Below are 16,965 nucleotides of genomic sequence, written 5' to 3' on the forward strand. Positions count from 1 at the left end.
AATGGCCGGCGCTGCTTCAATAAGGTAGCTCACCGCACCGTTTCCAAGGGCAATTAGGGATGGACTAATAAATGCTGTATTTTATACTCTATTCCTCTATTTATACAGGCAAAAAATAAAATGGTACAGATTCAGGAATTTCGAAATAGACACAGAACGTTGGAGAAATTCAGCAGCTATAGGGAGAAAAACAGTTAACATTTCAAATTCGATATGATTTCAGAAGAAGCGTCAAACTGTTTGTTTATCTACAAATGCAGAGTTTCTCCAGCATTCTCAGTGTTTGTATCCAAGATCTCCTGGTCAAAGTCAAAGTCTTATCCACTTTCTCAACCTGCCATGTTACCTTCAACAATGTCTGAATACCCCTGGATCCCTGCGTTTCTGCCCTTTGAAACTGAATAAGTGGCTTGAAATGGATTTGGTGCGCACGGATTGCGAGTCCGAATCCCAAATACTGGGTGAAAGCAACTTTAAATTCAAATCGGTGGCCTTGTTTTGTCTCAAAGAATAATAATACCGGAAATTACCGATACAACTCAAACGTTCACTCTTCGTTGTCTCGAAAGATCTTCCCGAGCTGATTATCGTCCTCTACTTAGCAAGTAGATGATAGACAGTTTTCCATTTAAGTGTTGCTATTAACGTGCACGGAATCTTAGTTTAAAAGAATTGCCGAATGTGGCGTACGGTCGGTTTTGCAAATCCAGTGGTACTTAAATGAAGTGGGAGGATTCTCTCACAAGAGTCAGAACATATACTGGGAGCCACACCTACTTTCTCGCCTTTCATCAGGAAGTGTTAGTGTAGGTGCAGATCTCAAGGAATCACCTTGACGTGTTAAACTTAACCGATGCTACTGGCCGGAATACATACATTCCTGTTTGTATTAATACACTGCGGTCTACAAGCTGCGTGTTAACAAAATCAAAATACTGCGGGTGTTACTTTTATTATCTTCTTGGTTCCATGATATTCACCCATACGATAATTTTACTATATAAACATTGTCAGGTATATAAGGAAAATTGGAATCTACTGTTATGTCACTGATATTGTTTGTTTACGCCGGATTTCAGAAAAACAAAACAAATTTATGATGAAAACGCAAGAACTCTGGAAGAATAACACACGGCCAGCAAAAGTTGGCTCTCGATGGGAATCACTCGGCACGCACTTGGGAGGATCACACGCGGTCCTCCACTGTCCCGTCGTGCTCCGCGCATGTGAGGTCAGCCGACGGCGTGAGGGTTCGCTGCGAGCGGCGCCTGCGCAGTGGCAGCTGACCCGGAGGGAGCCGGCGTTGCTGCTGACTGCCGCCCCCGCCATTTTGGTTGAGGGTTTTTCTTTCCTCCCCTCCGCTGAATTCAGTGCTGCAGGGAGCGGAGCGGAAAAAAAATACACACGTGAAGGCGGAGGTTCCGCTCGAAGCGAGAGCAAATTGCGGGGCCGCGGAGTGGCTGGTGGTGGGGGGGTAGAAAAGAGAGGAGGGAAGGAAGAAGTGCATGTGTGTGTGTGTGAGAGAGAGAGAGAGAAAAAAGGCAAAAGCGGCCCATGAGCTGAGGAGCCCCAGGATCGTATTCGGGGGGAAGCAAGTAAAACCACCAAAGACAGCGCGTGTCTCACTTGACCCGGCGAACCGGCCACCGAGCCCGCTGCACTAGAGCTAGCCATGCCGTCGATAACGCTGCCAGCCAAGGAGAACGCCCTCTTCAAGCGGATCCTGGTGAGTGACTGAGGGAGAACGGCGGTGATCCAGAGCGTGCGCCTTCCCGGTCGGATCGGGGCACTTTTGTTTCCCCCCCCCCCCCCCCCGGCCTCGCGGTGGTGGCACGATTTGCCCCACAACTGGTGTGCACACCTCCCACCACCAATGCCCCTAAACCTGCGAGCGGAAACTGCGGCTCCCTCCCTGCATCCATTTTCGTGCCTTTTTCAAAGTTGAAACTTTACCCTGAGTCCCGTTCCGCCGGCATGTGTCTACTGTGATCCTTCCCCCCGCCCCCCCAATACCGCGGCCTTGCTTCTCTCCTCACCCCCCCCCCCCCCCGGGGGACTTTTGTCCGACTGACCGGGTTGTACCGTATTCAAAACATTTCTCCCTCCGTTACCCCCACCACACACACACACACACACACTGCAGCCTCTTATGTACCCGGTGGCAACAAGCGTCTTCCTGCCTTTCTCCGGCCCGGGCCTACACGCTGCAGTGAATGGGATGTGAGCAGGCTCAACCCGCCGGCACTCCCCTCTCAACCTGGGAGTTTGCTGGATTCTCCCGCCAGTTGCTGCCTCGGGCTCCGACTCCGGAGGTTTTTTGCCTTCCTCGCCCCCTTGCCAGCGTCCGGCACTGCTGAGCTCAAACACGTGAGACGCGTTGGATTGGAGGCCGGCCCCACACTTTGTTATCTATGAGATTTCGAACCGCTCCTCGCTTCTTGTACCGTGAGGCACCAGGCCCTGCTCCATCTCTACGTCTTTGTTGCAATCTCATTGGCATTCTTTACTTTAACACAACTTCGATTTTATTGCCCACAAATTGAGAGTAGATTCTGAATCAGCTGCTTGGGTTTTATAGGTGTCTTTCTAAGTCTCCTATGAAATTACCTAGCAAAGTTCAGTAGAGGCCTTGATTAGGCTTTATCATATGGAGCACGTTTTTTAAAACGTCCTGCGAGGCGTAAATTGTTTAGATTCTTGTATACTAGACAGGTCATAAGTTGTGATCTTGTGTCTTATATACCGGGAAAAAGAAGTAAAGCAGTAATATGGTTCAACTTTGAGGAGAGGTGTAAAATAATTGGTTTATTTACTGCCTTCGGCATGCCAAACTTTGGTTGAGATGATGAATTTGTTTTTAAAGTAGCCCAATTAAGGCAGCAAGTAAAACTCACTCATAGATTACATCGATAAATGCTCTGGCGTATTCAACATCATTCATTTCAGATTGAGTAGGATTTTTAATACTGAATTAGAATGTTATGCTTGTCAAGAAGGAGATTTGAATATGAATAAAATAACTTTGCACTGGTTCAATGTGTTTCATCACATTGGGAACATTTGAGTCTAGTTTTCAAGTGGCATTATGGTGAATAATTGAAAAAAGATTAGATGGGCATGATGTATGTTTATAGGAACACCCTATCGCAGATGGTATTCAAGGCTTTTGTTTTAAATGCTGCCTTTCTTGCTCTTAATCTTCAACATTAAGTATGTTAAGTGTGAACCGGCCAAGGTATGGCAACGTGTCTCCCTGCTATAGGAAAGATGTCATTAAACTTGAAAGGGTTCAGAAAGAGTAACAAGGTTGTTTCAAGAGTTAGTAGGAACTGCAGATGCTGGAGAATCTGAGATAACAAAGTGTAGAGCTGGATGAACACAGCAGGCCAAGTAGCATCAGAGGAGTAGGAACGTTGAAGTTTAGGGCTGGAAGGTTTGAGCTATCGCAAGAGGCTGATTAGGCTGGGGCTTTATTCCCTGAAGTGTTGGAGGCTGAGGGGTGGCCTTATTGAGGTTTAAAAAATCATATGGGGTGTGGATAGGGTGAATAGCCAAGATCTTTTCCCACGGTACGGGAATGCTAACCTAGAGGGCGTAGGTTTGAGGTGAGAGGGGAAGATTTAAAAGGTGTCTGAAGTGCAATTTTTTTCATGCAGAGCTGCCAGAGGAGGTGGTGGAGGTGGATACAATTATAACATTTAAAAGGCATCTGGATGGGCACATGAATAGGAATGGTTTAGAGGAATGTTGGCCAAATGCTGGCAAACGGGATTAAATCAGTTTAGGCTGTCTGGTCAGTGTAGCGAGTTGGACCGAGGGTTTGTTTCTGTGTTCTGTAATTCTGATTCTGTCATCACTGGCCCACATCTCTTTATCAATTTGTGAAATGGTTATAAATGATATCAAACATTTGCAATATGTGGAATTCTTAGACGACTAGTACCCTGAAGCAAAGTGGAGCCATTGTTTAGCCCTGGCTCTGTAACAATGAAAATATTATTAAAATAATAGGGCAATCAGCTTTAACCAGAATTTGTTATACTGTAACAAGTGATACCATAGAAACTGAAGGACCAAGAACTACATCAGAAGGTGCGTTAGCAAAGCTTCCTAGGGGTAACAATGTGAGCCATAAGTATTTTAGATAATAAGCAACAAAATTTTCAACCCATACGTGCAGGCCAGAGGTTTGATTTTTACATTGGCCTTTATGGACCTGTGCCCAAAATGGGGAAGGTACATAGATGATAAATATTTTGATAAGCAGTTGCTGCTCTACATTTATTTAGCTGTTTAAATGATAATCCAATTAAAGTCAGGTCATGTCACCATAGTCTTAAGAGACCATTGGGCTGCTGTCTCTCATTAGAGAGAGAGATGACTGGTGGTAATATAACTTGAAGGCCATTACACTGCAGGTGCGAGGAGAGTCCTTCGTGGTAACCTCAGCTAGTATGGGAATTGAACCCATGTTGGCTGTGCAAACCAACTGTGCAGCCAAGTACTGGAAGCTAACATACTGAAAGTATTTTTGTAATAAATGATACAAGACCCCTTCAAAGTATTTGTCTCACGTTTAAGAGATTCTGTTTGAGCAGTTCCTTATGGAAGCAAGGTATCAAATTCACTATCCTGTTTGGAATGTAGGGAAGAAAACTTTTAGAAATCCATTTGAAATACATAGAGAAAGCTATCCCTTTATATAGTGCATTTCAACACCAGAGGATATCACAGAGTGACATTGTCAATGCAGTACCTTTTCAAAAATGATTACTGTTATAATATGAGATGTGCAACAGCCGGTTTTCACATAAACTATGTTGCAGAAGAAAACCTGACTGGTGATGTTTGTGTGATAAATGTAGGCATATACACTGGGATTATTACCCTGGTCTTGAAAGTAACACCATGAAATTTCTAGCAGATGCGACCCTCAATTTAACAATCTGAATCTGAATGGTTAAACCTCTGACAGTGCAGCTGTCCTTCAGTACTGCACTGGATTATCTTGAATATAAGCCCGTAAAACATAGGAGCAGAAATTAGGCTATTCGGCCCACCAAGTCTGCTCCGCCGTTCAATCATGGCTGATAAGCTCTTCAGCCTCATTCTCCTGCTTACTCCCCATAGCCCTTGATCCCCTTGATAATCAAGAACCTATCTGTCTGAGTCTTAAATGTACTGAATGACTTGGCCACCACAGCCTTCTGCGCCAATGAATTCCATAGATTCACCACTCTGGCTGAAGTAGTTTCTCCTTATCCCGGTTCTAAAGGTCTTCCCTTTGCTCTAAGACTGTGCCATCGGGTCCTAGACTTTCCTACCAATGGAAACATCTTCTGAACATCCACTCTGTCCAGGCCATTCGGTATTCTGAAAGTTTGAATTAGATCCCCCTTCATCCATGTAAACTGCAATGAATATAGCCCCAGAGTCCTCAAACATTCCTCATGTTAAGCTTTCCATTCCTGGGAGTATTTGCTTCCAGGGCCAGTATATCCTTCCTGAGATATGGGGCCTAAAACTACACACAATACTCCAAATGTAGTCTGACCAGAGCCTTTTAAAGCCTCAGTAGTACATCCCTGTTTTTAAATTCAACTCTTCTCAAAATAAATGCCAACATTACATTTGCCTTCCTGCCGACTGATTCAACCTGCAAGTTTACCTTGAGAGAATCCTGGACTAGAACTCCCAAGTCTCTTTGCTCTTCAGACTTCTAAATTTTCTCCCCATTTAGAAAATATTCCATGCTTTTTGTTCTTCTTATCAAAGTGCATGACCTCACACTTTCTCACGTTGTACTCCATCTGCCACTTCTTTGCCCACTCTGCTAACCTGTCAAAGTCCTTCTGCAGCTTCACCACCTCCTCAATACTACCTGAACCTCCACCTGTCTTTGTATCGTCTGCAAACTTAGCCAGATTGCCGACAGTTCCTTCATCTAGATCATTAATGTACAAAGTGAAAAGTTGTGGTCCCAGTACTGACCCTTGCGGGACTTCACTTGTCAGTACCTTGCCTCTTTGTGTCTGACTAAGACTATCACGTGCTTTTAAGGGACTTATGTTTGACCCTGTTGGTATACGGTACTGCAGTATCCTGTACTGATAAACAACATAATACAAGGGTGGCGCAGTGCTAGTATGGCACACTGACCTCTACATCACCGAGGTCAAACGCCAACTCTCCGACACCACCTCCTACCATCCCCTTGATCATGACACCACCCCCGAGCACCAAACCATCATCTCCACATACATTCATGACCTCATCACCTCAGGGGACCTCCCACCCACAGCCTCCAACCTCATTGTTTCCCAACCCCGCACGGCCCGTTTCTAACTCCTTCCCAAAATCCACAAACCTGCCTTCCCTGGTCGACCCGTTGTCTCAGCCTGTTCTTGCCCCACCAAACTCATCTCCACCTATCTGGACTCCATTTTCTCCCCTTTGGTCCAGGAACTCCGTACCTACGTCCATGACACCACCCACGCCCTCCACCTCCTCCAGGACTTCCAATTCCCTGGGCCCCAACACCTCATTTTCACCATGGACGTCCAGTCTCTATACACCTGTATTCCGCATGCAGATGGCCTCAAGGCCCTCCACTTCTTCCTGTCCCGCAGGCCCGACCAGTCCCCCTCCACCGACACCCTCATCCGCCTAGCCGAACTCGTCCTCACCCTCAACAACTTCTCTTTTGATTCCTCCCAGTTACTACAGACAAAGTGGGTGGCCATGGGCACCTGCATGGGCCCCAGCTATGCCTGCCTCTTTGTAGGTTACGTGGAACAGTCCCTCTTCCGCACCTACACAGGCCCCAAACCCCACCTCTTCCTCCGTTACATTGATGACTGTATCGGCGCTGCCTCTTGCTCCCCAGAGGAGCTTGAACAGTTCATCCACTTCACCAACACCTTCCACCCCAACCTTCAGTTCACCTGGGCCATCTCCAGCACATCCCACACCTTCCTGGACCTCTCAGTCTCCATCTCAGGCAACCAACTTGTAACTGATGTCCATTTCAAGCCCACCGACTCCCAGAGCTACCTAGAATACACCTCTTCCCACCCACCCTCCTGCAAAAATTCCTATTCCCAATTCCTCTGCCTCCGCCGCATCTGCTCCCATGATGAGGCATTCCACTCCCACACATCCCAGATGTCCAAGTTCTTCAAGGACCGCAACTTTCCCCCCACAGTGGTCAAGAACGCCCTTGACCGCGTCTCCTGCATTTCCCGCAACACATCCCTCACACCCCGCCCCCGCCACAGCCGCCCCAAGAGGATCCCCCTCGTTCTCACACTCCACCCCACCAACCTCCGGATACAACGCATCCTCCTCTGACACTTCCGCCATCTACAATCCGACCCCACCACCCAAGTCATTTTTCCATCCCCACCCTTGTCTGCTTTCCGGAGAGACCACTCTCTCTGTGACTCCCTTGTTCGCTCCACACTCCCCTCCACACACGTCACCTTCCCCTGCAACCGCAGGAAATGCTACACTTGCCCCCACACCTCCTCCCTCACCCCTATCCCAGGCCCCAAGATGACTTTCCATATTAAGCAGAGGTTCACCTGCACATCTGCCAATGTGGTATACTGCATCCATTGTACCCGGTGTGGCCTCCTCTACATTGGGGAAACTAAGCGGAGGCTTGGGGACTGCTTTGCAGAACACCTCCGCTTGGTTCGCAATAAACAACTGCACCTCCCAGTCGCAAACCATTTCCACTCCCCCTCCCACTGTTTAGATGACATGTCCACCATGGGCCTCCTGCAGTGCCACAATGATGCCACCTAAAGGTTGCAGGAACAGCAGCTCATATTCCGTTTGGGATCCCTGCAGCCCAATGGTATCAATGTGGACTTCACCAGCTTCAAAATCTCCCCTTCCCCCACCGCATCCCAAAACCAGTCCAGTTTGTCCCCTCCCCCCACTGCACCACACAACCAGCCCAACCTGTCTCTGCCTCCCTAACCTGTTATTTCTCTCACCCATCCCTTCCTCCCACCCCAAGCCACACCCCCATCTCCTACATACTAACCTCATCCCACCTCCTTGACCTGTCCATCTTCCTTAGACTGACCTATCCCCTCCCTACCTCCCCACCTATACTCTCTCCACCTATCTTCTTTTCTCTCCATCTTCGGTCCGCCTCCCCCTCTCTCCCTATTTATTCCAGAACCCTCACCCCATCCCCCTCTCTGAAGGATCTATCCCCGAAATGTCAGCTTTTGTGCTCCTGAGATGCTGCTGGGCCTGCTGTGTTCATCCAGCCTCACATTTTATTATCTACAACATAATACCACTTGCCTTTGTACAGTGGCTTTCCCATAGAAATTTGGTGTTACATTTTCCCAAATACAAGCATGTGTGAGTGTGACTGACAAATCTTTGGATTTCAGGATTGCAGATGGATGCTAGGAGAAGAATTAATTGCGTATCAATGCATCATGGTGATGATTTTGTAATTCCAACTGGATAGAGTTGGGTGATGAAGTCTTGTTAAGATTTGTCCCATTTGGTCAGCAATTTATAATTAGATTCAATTGAAACATGTATCCCTTATCAAATTCATTGAGTGTTCCGTTTGCTTAGCTGTGAGAATAGTCTGTAAATTTGAACTGAACGAGACCCAAGAAACCAGAAAAGGCCATTCAGCCACTCATGCCTATCCTGCTATTCAAGTTTGTTGTGATCATTAGATCTTTAGTTTCTTTACTTGCCTTTCTTCTGTTACACATCAAGCCCATTGCTAACAAAAATTCATCAAACTTTGTTTGACCCAGAATTCATAGCTTTTTAACGTGTGAGGGTGAGTTTCAGATTTCTACTACATGCTCATGTGAAAAATTTCACTCATAAATGGCTGAGCTTTAATTTTGAGATCATACCCTCTTGTGTAATATCCCTTTGGACACTGCGTTACTTGCATAAATCAGTTTATCACTTCAAGTCCTCTGATTTGTTCATCACTCTGTTCTGCAGGGAATACAGGCCACGTTCATGTTTCCTGTGCTCAATTTTACCCTTAATTCTTAGTATCATGGTGAATCTATTTGTACCTTTTCTAAGGCCAATGTCTTTTTTTTGAGATTTAATACCCAAAACTGAATTTGGAACTTTGTGCCTTTTTTTGAATACTTGTGCCTCTCTACTAGCTTCTAGGATTTCTGTCTTTGCCTTTTCATTTGCCAAAGTTTTATCTGCTTATTTAGTCTATGGCCCATGGTTCCAATTCATATAATGTTTATAGATCATGGCAATCACCCCAGAAATGTGTTTGCCTTTACTCTGCTTGACCTACATGCTCCTTTTTTGACCGTGACTTGCTGTACTTTTATTAGTAGTATCAATTATCTCTCCAGTTGGTGTTTGCATAAAAATGCTTTCTGACTGGGGCAAGCAATGGAATATGCATTGTAGACACTGTTGCAAAGATGAAGATGCATCCATGCAGAGCAGACCGTGTGTCAAATAAGAAAAGCCATCCATACCAGCTATTTACCTTGGCACTTGGCAATTTGGGGTATAGATTTCTGAAGGCTTCAGAAGTAACATCTAGGCTGTGCTGTCTTTAAATATGGAACCGTGTGTCTTTGTATTGAAATTAACATCCTAGCTGAGCTGACTGGGGAACATATGTGTCACATTCTGACAGCTTGGGAACTAATATTTTATTCTTTTTGCTGCCATCTGATGTACAATGATTCAATGTCAAAAGGTTAGCTCTAACTCTTTGTTCATCTTGCTAATCTGTGATGTGGAGTGAAACGCGATCTCACAGGAGCCTTTGTTTTACTGTCTCTAAATGTCCATTCTAATGCCATGTATGTTTCCCTGTAAAGCATGCCCATGAATTCACCAGGAGAAAACAGATAAATTAGTCAGACTTTGCTTAAATGTTGACAAATTCACACAGCAAACACATCAGCTGATACCTTCCAAGTGCAAAATCACTGTGCCTCAAATAGATTCCCGTAACTTGTTCACAATTGATGTTAGCTGACAAGTCTGTAGTTTTCTTCCTGCCTAGGTAAACAGAAGAATTATGACACCCAGCAAGTACCTGTCAGTCAGTTTTACATTGTTGAGAAACTATCCTGGGGATTAACCATCATTTGGTTACCTAAGGAAAGCTAGCCCAGATTTGTTAAAAGCAAATAGTGTTCAGCTAATTTGGTTGTTCTTTTAAAATAAGTCTAATGAATATCCTGAGTTTGTGGCATGTATGGATTCCCCAAAGGCATTTGACAAATCTGCAATATTGGCTTGAAGGAAACTGTTGCAGAATAAAAAGGGTCAGTGGTAGCATTCATGTGAAGTTAACTTGAAACAACAGGATATGTTGGTGAAGGTATTTTTCAGACCGCTGGAAGGTATACAGTGGGATTTCCCAGAGGTTGGCAACAAGACTGCAGCTTTTTTTGATCTGTGTCAGTGATTTATACTTTATGTGCAGTTGCTGCCATCCAGTGAGATCCTGGCTGATGATGCTCACGTTCACTTTCTTGCCTTTTTCCAAACCCTTGATTCTGGGATTATAAATGTATCTCAGCCTTGAGTATACTTAATGACCCAACCTCAGCAGCCCTCTGGTTAAGAAAAAAAATTGTACAGATTCGTAGGCCTCTGAAGTAATCGGCAACCAAACCCCCACCAAACAGTGCTCAATTCTAAAGGATGTAGAGGGGCTAGTGGATGAAGTAGCCATGATGATGAATTCGAATACAGCTAAGTGTGAAGCAGTAGATTCTGCTAGGGAGAAAACATGGTGTATCCCCAAATTGTGTATTGTGAACAAGTCTTGACGTTGTATTTTGGGAATGATTTGAACGTGTTAAGGTACAGAAAAGATTTGTGAAAATATTTTCAGAATTACGGACTAAAGTTACATATAGACTGGAGGTACTATGGTTGTTATCCTCAGAGTGAAGACTTGATACTAATATTAAAAATTAAGAAGGATCTTTGCAAAGAAGCGGGGTGGGATGGAAAACAGTTCCCAATGGCAGAAGGGTTAAAATTAGGAGAAATTAATGGCGGTGTGAAGCAATCACTTTACACAATGAACAGTTGGGATTTGTAATGCACGGGCTCAGATTTTGGGAGATGCAGAATCAATCATGTCCAATTCCCTTTTGAAAGCCAAGTAACTATAGAGTGCCAATTTATAGGAATACTGGGAAAGATAGGAGGTAAGGCAGAAAGTGACAAGAACACAGAACCAAATAGCTGCTTTCGGTGCTGTTGCCGTATTTTGTGCTGTGTCACCGTTCTATAATTCTGATGTTGGCAGCTTTCCAACATACAGGCACATTTTCTGAATCTAAAAAGCTTTGGGAATTCATTCCAGATTATGGTGGAGTCTGTAGTTTGGATGAGCTATCTGACCCATGACGCTGTAGAGCTGGAATCATTCAAACATATTCAGAGGGCTGACAACATTTGCTATAGCAAAGAACTCAAGTTCAGAGGCTTTGTTGTCCACCTTGTGCCAGAGTTCACAACCTCTGCTTAAAGTTTGGCAGTTCAAATCTGAGATGCTGAAAGGCTAGTCATCTTTGGACACTGGCCCCAGAACTGGTGAAAATGGGCTCTGTACTGATGGTCTCCCTGAATAGTTGCTAGTGTTGGTGTTCCTGTGATCCACAGCTACCGAGTATAGTTAAGCTAATAGTACGGGGTAATGGGTCAAGTTTGGGGAGATGTGGTACCTCAAAAGAATAGTGACAAGGCAAAAGAGAGAGCTGTCAATATGGAATATGAAAGAATGGATCACCAAGAAGAGATGTGCAATTGTAAGAATAAATCAGTAGAAGTTTTGAAAAGGAAAAGAGATAAGAAAAACAAAATTGTCTGACTGTGTGTGACGTTCAAATCAAGGCAGATCCATGTAGAATGCAAGTATGAGAGATCTGGTTGCCATTGAACAAGGAACAGCAGTAGAATGATGTGGATTGATAACTGAATATTGAAGAGTATATGGTATTCAGCAAGGATAGGAAGCTAGGAAAGGATGAGGTTGGGATAGGATACTTACGTTAGTCAGTGATGGTATTGGCGCAATAGAAAGTGATGACCCAAGTTTAGGAAACCAGGATGTTAAAATGATCTGCATAGAGACGCAAAATGATAAAAGGAGCCACTTGTGGTGACAGGCATCTTCACAGTAGGGTGGGGCATAAATGAACGAAATAATGGGTAATTGTCAGAAAGGCACACCAGAAAATTTTTATCTGCATGTAGACAAAGTCAGATGGTCATAATCATGCAGCACAAAACCAGACCTTTCCATTCAACTTGTCTGCACAGACTAGATGTCCCAACCTGACAGAGGCCATTGGCAGCATTTGGCCCATATCCTGCTGAAATCTTGCTGTTTATATACCCACCCAGATGCCTTTTAAACATTGTAATTGTATTTTTCTCCTCCAGTTTCTTTGGCAGCTTGTTCCATACACGCCCCACCCTCTGCATGTAAATGTTGACCCTTATGTCCCTTTTAAATCTTGCCCCTCCCACCTTAAACCTATACTCTCCAGTTTTGGGCTCACCCCACCCCAGGGAAAAGACCATGCTATTTGCCCTATCTTTGTCATTCGTGACTTTTTAAACCTCTATAATGTCACCCCTCAGCCCCCAATGCTGCAGGGGAAAATAGCCTCAGCATATTCAGACTCTGCCTATAACACACATTCTCCAATCCTGGTTAATGTTCTTGCAAATCTTTTCTGTGCCCTCTCGAGATTAACAATATCTTTCATATAGCCAGAATTGTACACAGCATTCTAAAAGTGGCCTCATCAGTGTCCTGTACAGCTGCAACATGATGTGCCAACTCCTGTGCTCAATGCGCTGACCAGTAAAGGCAAGCATGCCAAACGCCGCCTTCACCAGCCTGTCTATCTATGATTCTACTTTGAAGGAAATTTGCACCTGCACCCCTAAATCACTTAGCTCGGCAACTCTCCCCAGGACCTTAGCATTAAGTGCATAAGTCCTGCTCTTGTTTGCCTTTCAAAAATACAACAGCTCACATTTATTGAAATTACACTCGTTTGCCACTCCATGGCCTCTTGGCCCACCTGATCACGATCTGATTGTACCCTGAGGTAATCTTCTTCACTGTCCACTGTGCCACCAATTTTGGTGTCATCTGCAAACATTTTAAGGGGTATTTTAAGCATATGCAGAATGGATACGTTCCAACAAGAGAGAACAATTTCAAGGGACAGACCCAAAATGCAAATAAACCAAAAAAGATTAATGAAAGAATCGGGGAGAATTGATAATGGAAAGCCCAAAGATGGCAGATTAATCGAACGTGTATTTAGAAATGTCTTAACTAAAGAGGATATATGCAGTGTTCCATTTACTGATTTATAGCTGTTTCTGGAAGGGCTGGAGGGAGGAATTCAGGAAAATCTCAATCACCAGGAAAATGCTATTGAATAATTGTTTGGCTCAAACTTCCTAGGTTCAGGTTTGTCCCATTAAATTAAAATACAGAAAATGCCACTCCCTTATTCAAAAAGGTGGGAGATCAGCAAACCACAAATCAGTTGACATAACAACTGTCATGGGAAATGTTAAGAGCCTATTGTTAAAGTAAAAGCAGAACATCTAAGAAAGTTAAGAATAATTGGGCAAAGTCACTGTAGTGTTGTGAAAGGAAATATCGTGTTTTATCAATATATTAGTGTTGTTTTGAGGATGTGCTATGCTGTGGTTGAGGGGGAGCTCGTGGTGACATAATACTTAAATTTCAGTAGGCCATTTGTTATAGTGCCGCATCAAAGGTTCTTGTGGAATATAAAAACTCTTGGTGTCGAGGTATCTTGTTGGGTAGATTATAGATCCTCCCTTTTTATTCTAAGAGGAAGCAGAGAGTAGGAATAAATGGATCTTTTTTCCATTGAGGAAAGGTACCAAATAGTGTGCCACAGGGATCAGTCCTGCGTCTGAACTGACAATTCATGTAAATGACTTAAGTTGGGGTGGAAGGTATAGTTGCCAAGTTTGCTGGTGGCACAATGAAAGTAAGTTGTAAAGAGTGAATAAAGAGGCAACAAAAAGATGTAGATAACAAAGTGTGGAGCTGGAGGAACACGGCAGGCCAGGCAGCATCATGGGAACAAGAAAGCAGATGTTTTGAGTCAGGAATCTTCTACAGAAATTTCTGAAGGGTCCCGACCCAAAACGTAAGCTTTCCTGTTCCTCTGCTGCCAGGCCTGCTGTGTTTCTCCAGTTCCACCCTGTGTTATCTCTGACTCCAGTATCTGTGGTTCCTGCTGTCTGCACAATTCTGTATAAATCGTGAGAGATTGCAGAATGATCTGGGTGTCCTACTGCATGAATCGCAAAACTACTAGACCTGTACAATGAATAATTAGGAAAGCTGACCGAATGTTACTGTTTATTGTAAGGACAGTTGAATACAAAAGTACCGGAGGTTATACTTCAGGTATGCAGGATATTGATGGGATTGCACCTGGAGTACTGTGTACAGTTTTGGTCGTGTTATTTAAGAAAAGATGTAAAAGCTTAGGAAGCAGTTCAGACAAGTTTTACCAGACTAATATCGGGAATAGACAAGTTATTTTAGGAGGATAGGTTAGATAGACTAGTCTTGAATCTGTTGAAGTCTAGAAGTGTAAAATATTTTCTTTCTGATGTTAAGAGATCTTGGCAGATTAGATGGGAAGATACTCTTAATTCTAGATTCTAACCTAAGATATAAGGGTCACTGTTTAAAAACAAGCAGCTGGATATTTAAAACAGATGGAGTGAAATTTTTTCTGAGGGCCATGAATCTTTGGAACTCTTCCCAAAAAGGCGAAATATTATTAAGGCAGAGGTTGTTTGATTCTTGGTAAGCAAGAAATGTTAACAAAGGTATTTGGGAATATGGATTTGAGATTACAGTGAGATCAAACACAATCTTGTTAAATGACAGAGCAGGCTTGGGCCGAAAGGCCTGTTGTTCAATATTTCTGTGTTTGTGTTAGGTGCTGAGGACGGTTTCTACAAGATCCTTTTTTTCCCCTCCATTGCCATTTTTAAGACACAGTCCATAAAGTTTTTTAACTTTTAATACCTTGTTCTCCTTGTTCTTACAGTTAGAAGTAACAGTAATGTGATAATTTGTTTTTCTTAATCATTATAATCTAGCTCCTATCTGATATTTTCTTCTAATAATTTTTACATGCCCTTAGTTTGTTTCTAAATACCTTTGCTGTTAGTTTTGACAACCATTACAAATCCTGAAGCACCCCTGTTTCTTCCTCTCCACCACCCCCACCCAAGAGGACAAAAGCACAGTGGTACCAACACCAAATGGATTGCTGTGGTTCAAGAACACAGCTCACCACTCCCTTCTGGCGGGCAATAATGTTGGATAATAAATGCTGGCCAGCATGAATGAATTTTGTAAATAAATTAATTCAAAGACTGTTGTTTCTTTATTTGTGCTTTGCTGGTATTCATAGTTCTAATCAGCTGGGTTTCCACTTTCCATATGTTTAATGAAACCTTTACTTTGTGCACACGTTCTGTTCTTGCAATGACAAGAACAGTTCTGGCATAATTGGTATTTCAATGCGATACGTGAAGTGCAAAATTTTCCTCATAGAATTTAATTGCAAACACAGGCAAATCACTCCAACTGGTCTGTGTGGAGTTTATATTCCATAAACCCCATCCAATCCGAGTTCATCCAACCCTACCTACATATCCTTTAGCTACACGTACCAAACCATTTAACTGCATCTCTGGCATTTGATCATATACTTCATATGGTAGTAAGTTTGACATTGTAAGCATTGTCTGGTTAAGGAAGATTCACCTGAAATTTTTTTGATCTGTTAATGTTTTATATTTATGGGTCTTCTGACTTCTTATTTGTTGTTCTTGATGGTTTTTGCTTAATTCTCATTGTTATGCATTCTTGTTTTGAACACGCTCTGCCATTAGGTGACTCAATTAACTTTATTAATTATGTTGGTTTTCAGAATTTTGCACTCTTTTCAGGGTTTCATTCTTGTGGTTCTGTTTTCATTTAAAATACAAATCAGTATTCCTGATAGAATGGAGGCTAGCTGAGTACACCATTCACTTACTTGGGCCATATGTTAAGTCAAGAGAAAGGTGTGCATTTTTTATGTACTCTCAATTTGGGTGGTCCATGAAATTCAGATATTTAATTTTTCAAGATATCTAAGTTGAAGCAAATTCATGAATGTAGACTGCACAATCTGGACAATACGTGTAACTCTACAAATCCAATTTTCCCCAAGACTTATAGAGAAACTCTCAGATTTCATCAGCAGTCTAGCTGATGTGAACAAATTGATTTTTCTAACTTGAGGTTGTGGGGCCTTAAAATCAGGGCTAGTCCCTTTCCTAATAGTTGTCTGACGGTTGTATTTTAAAGACATTCCTGTTCAGGGAGCATGCAACTGTGCCTGGGTGATCGTGTTTCTGGAGTAAAACCTTGGGCATAGCGCATGTTTAGCCACAGTCAAATTAAATTGTGGTTGGGCAACATGATTTAAGAGCAGCTTGATGAGAAAATATAGTCTTGTGCCATCTAGTCAATATTTGCGACTGCCCATATAATCTACAATTAATTTTAGCAAAGAATAACCAGGGAATGGACCCTTTTTTAACATTATTTTCTGAAAACTAGCGTCGGTATGCAGTCTGATCTTTGTTCACTTGAAAAGTTTTTTAACTTACTGCTTCAAAACTTTTACGTACTAAATTCTCACTACTTTGCTGAGTTCAAATTATCAATAACTCCTTTTTTAATACAGAATGATTCATTGAGTAGTCTGTACATAATGGCTGGCAACAGAATTTCTTTGGCAATTTTCTCTTGTTAATTCCCTGTTTGGTTGGAGTTCCATGGTTGGTTATAATTGTCCTGATACCTTTCTGAAGTGGCAGATGTAG

The 16,965-nt window shown here is 43.2% G+C and overlaps 1 protein-coding gene across 1 annotated transcript in view; it reads left to right on the top strand.

Moving 5' to 3' along the window:
* The first annotated feature begins 1,261 nt into the window (after positions 1 to 1,261).
* Positions 1,262 to 16,965, top strand: part of naa15a (N-alpha-acetyltransferase 15, NatA auxiliary subunit a) — a 104,144-nt gene continuing 88,440 nt past the window's right edge. Inside the window, exon 1 of the mRNA XM_048531329.2 lies at positions 1,262 to 1,726. Within this exon, the coding sequence (XP_048387286.1) occupies positions 1,673 to 1,726 (54 nt within the window). The 5' untranslated portion in view covers positions 1,262 to 1,672. The remainder of the gene's footprint in view (positions 1,727 to 16,965) is intronic.

This window comes from Stegostoma tigrinum, chromosome 1 (assembly GCF_030684315.1).
Source record: "Stegostoma tigrinum isolate sSteTig4 chromosome 1, sSteTig4.hap1, whole genome shotgun sequence".
Classification (NCBI taxonomy): Eukaryota; Metazoa; Chordata; class Chondrichthyes; order Orectolobiformes; family Stegostomatidae; genus Stegostoma; species Stegostoma tigrinum.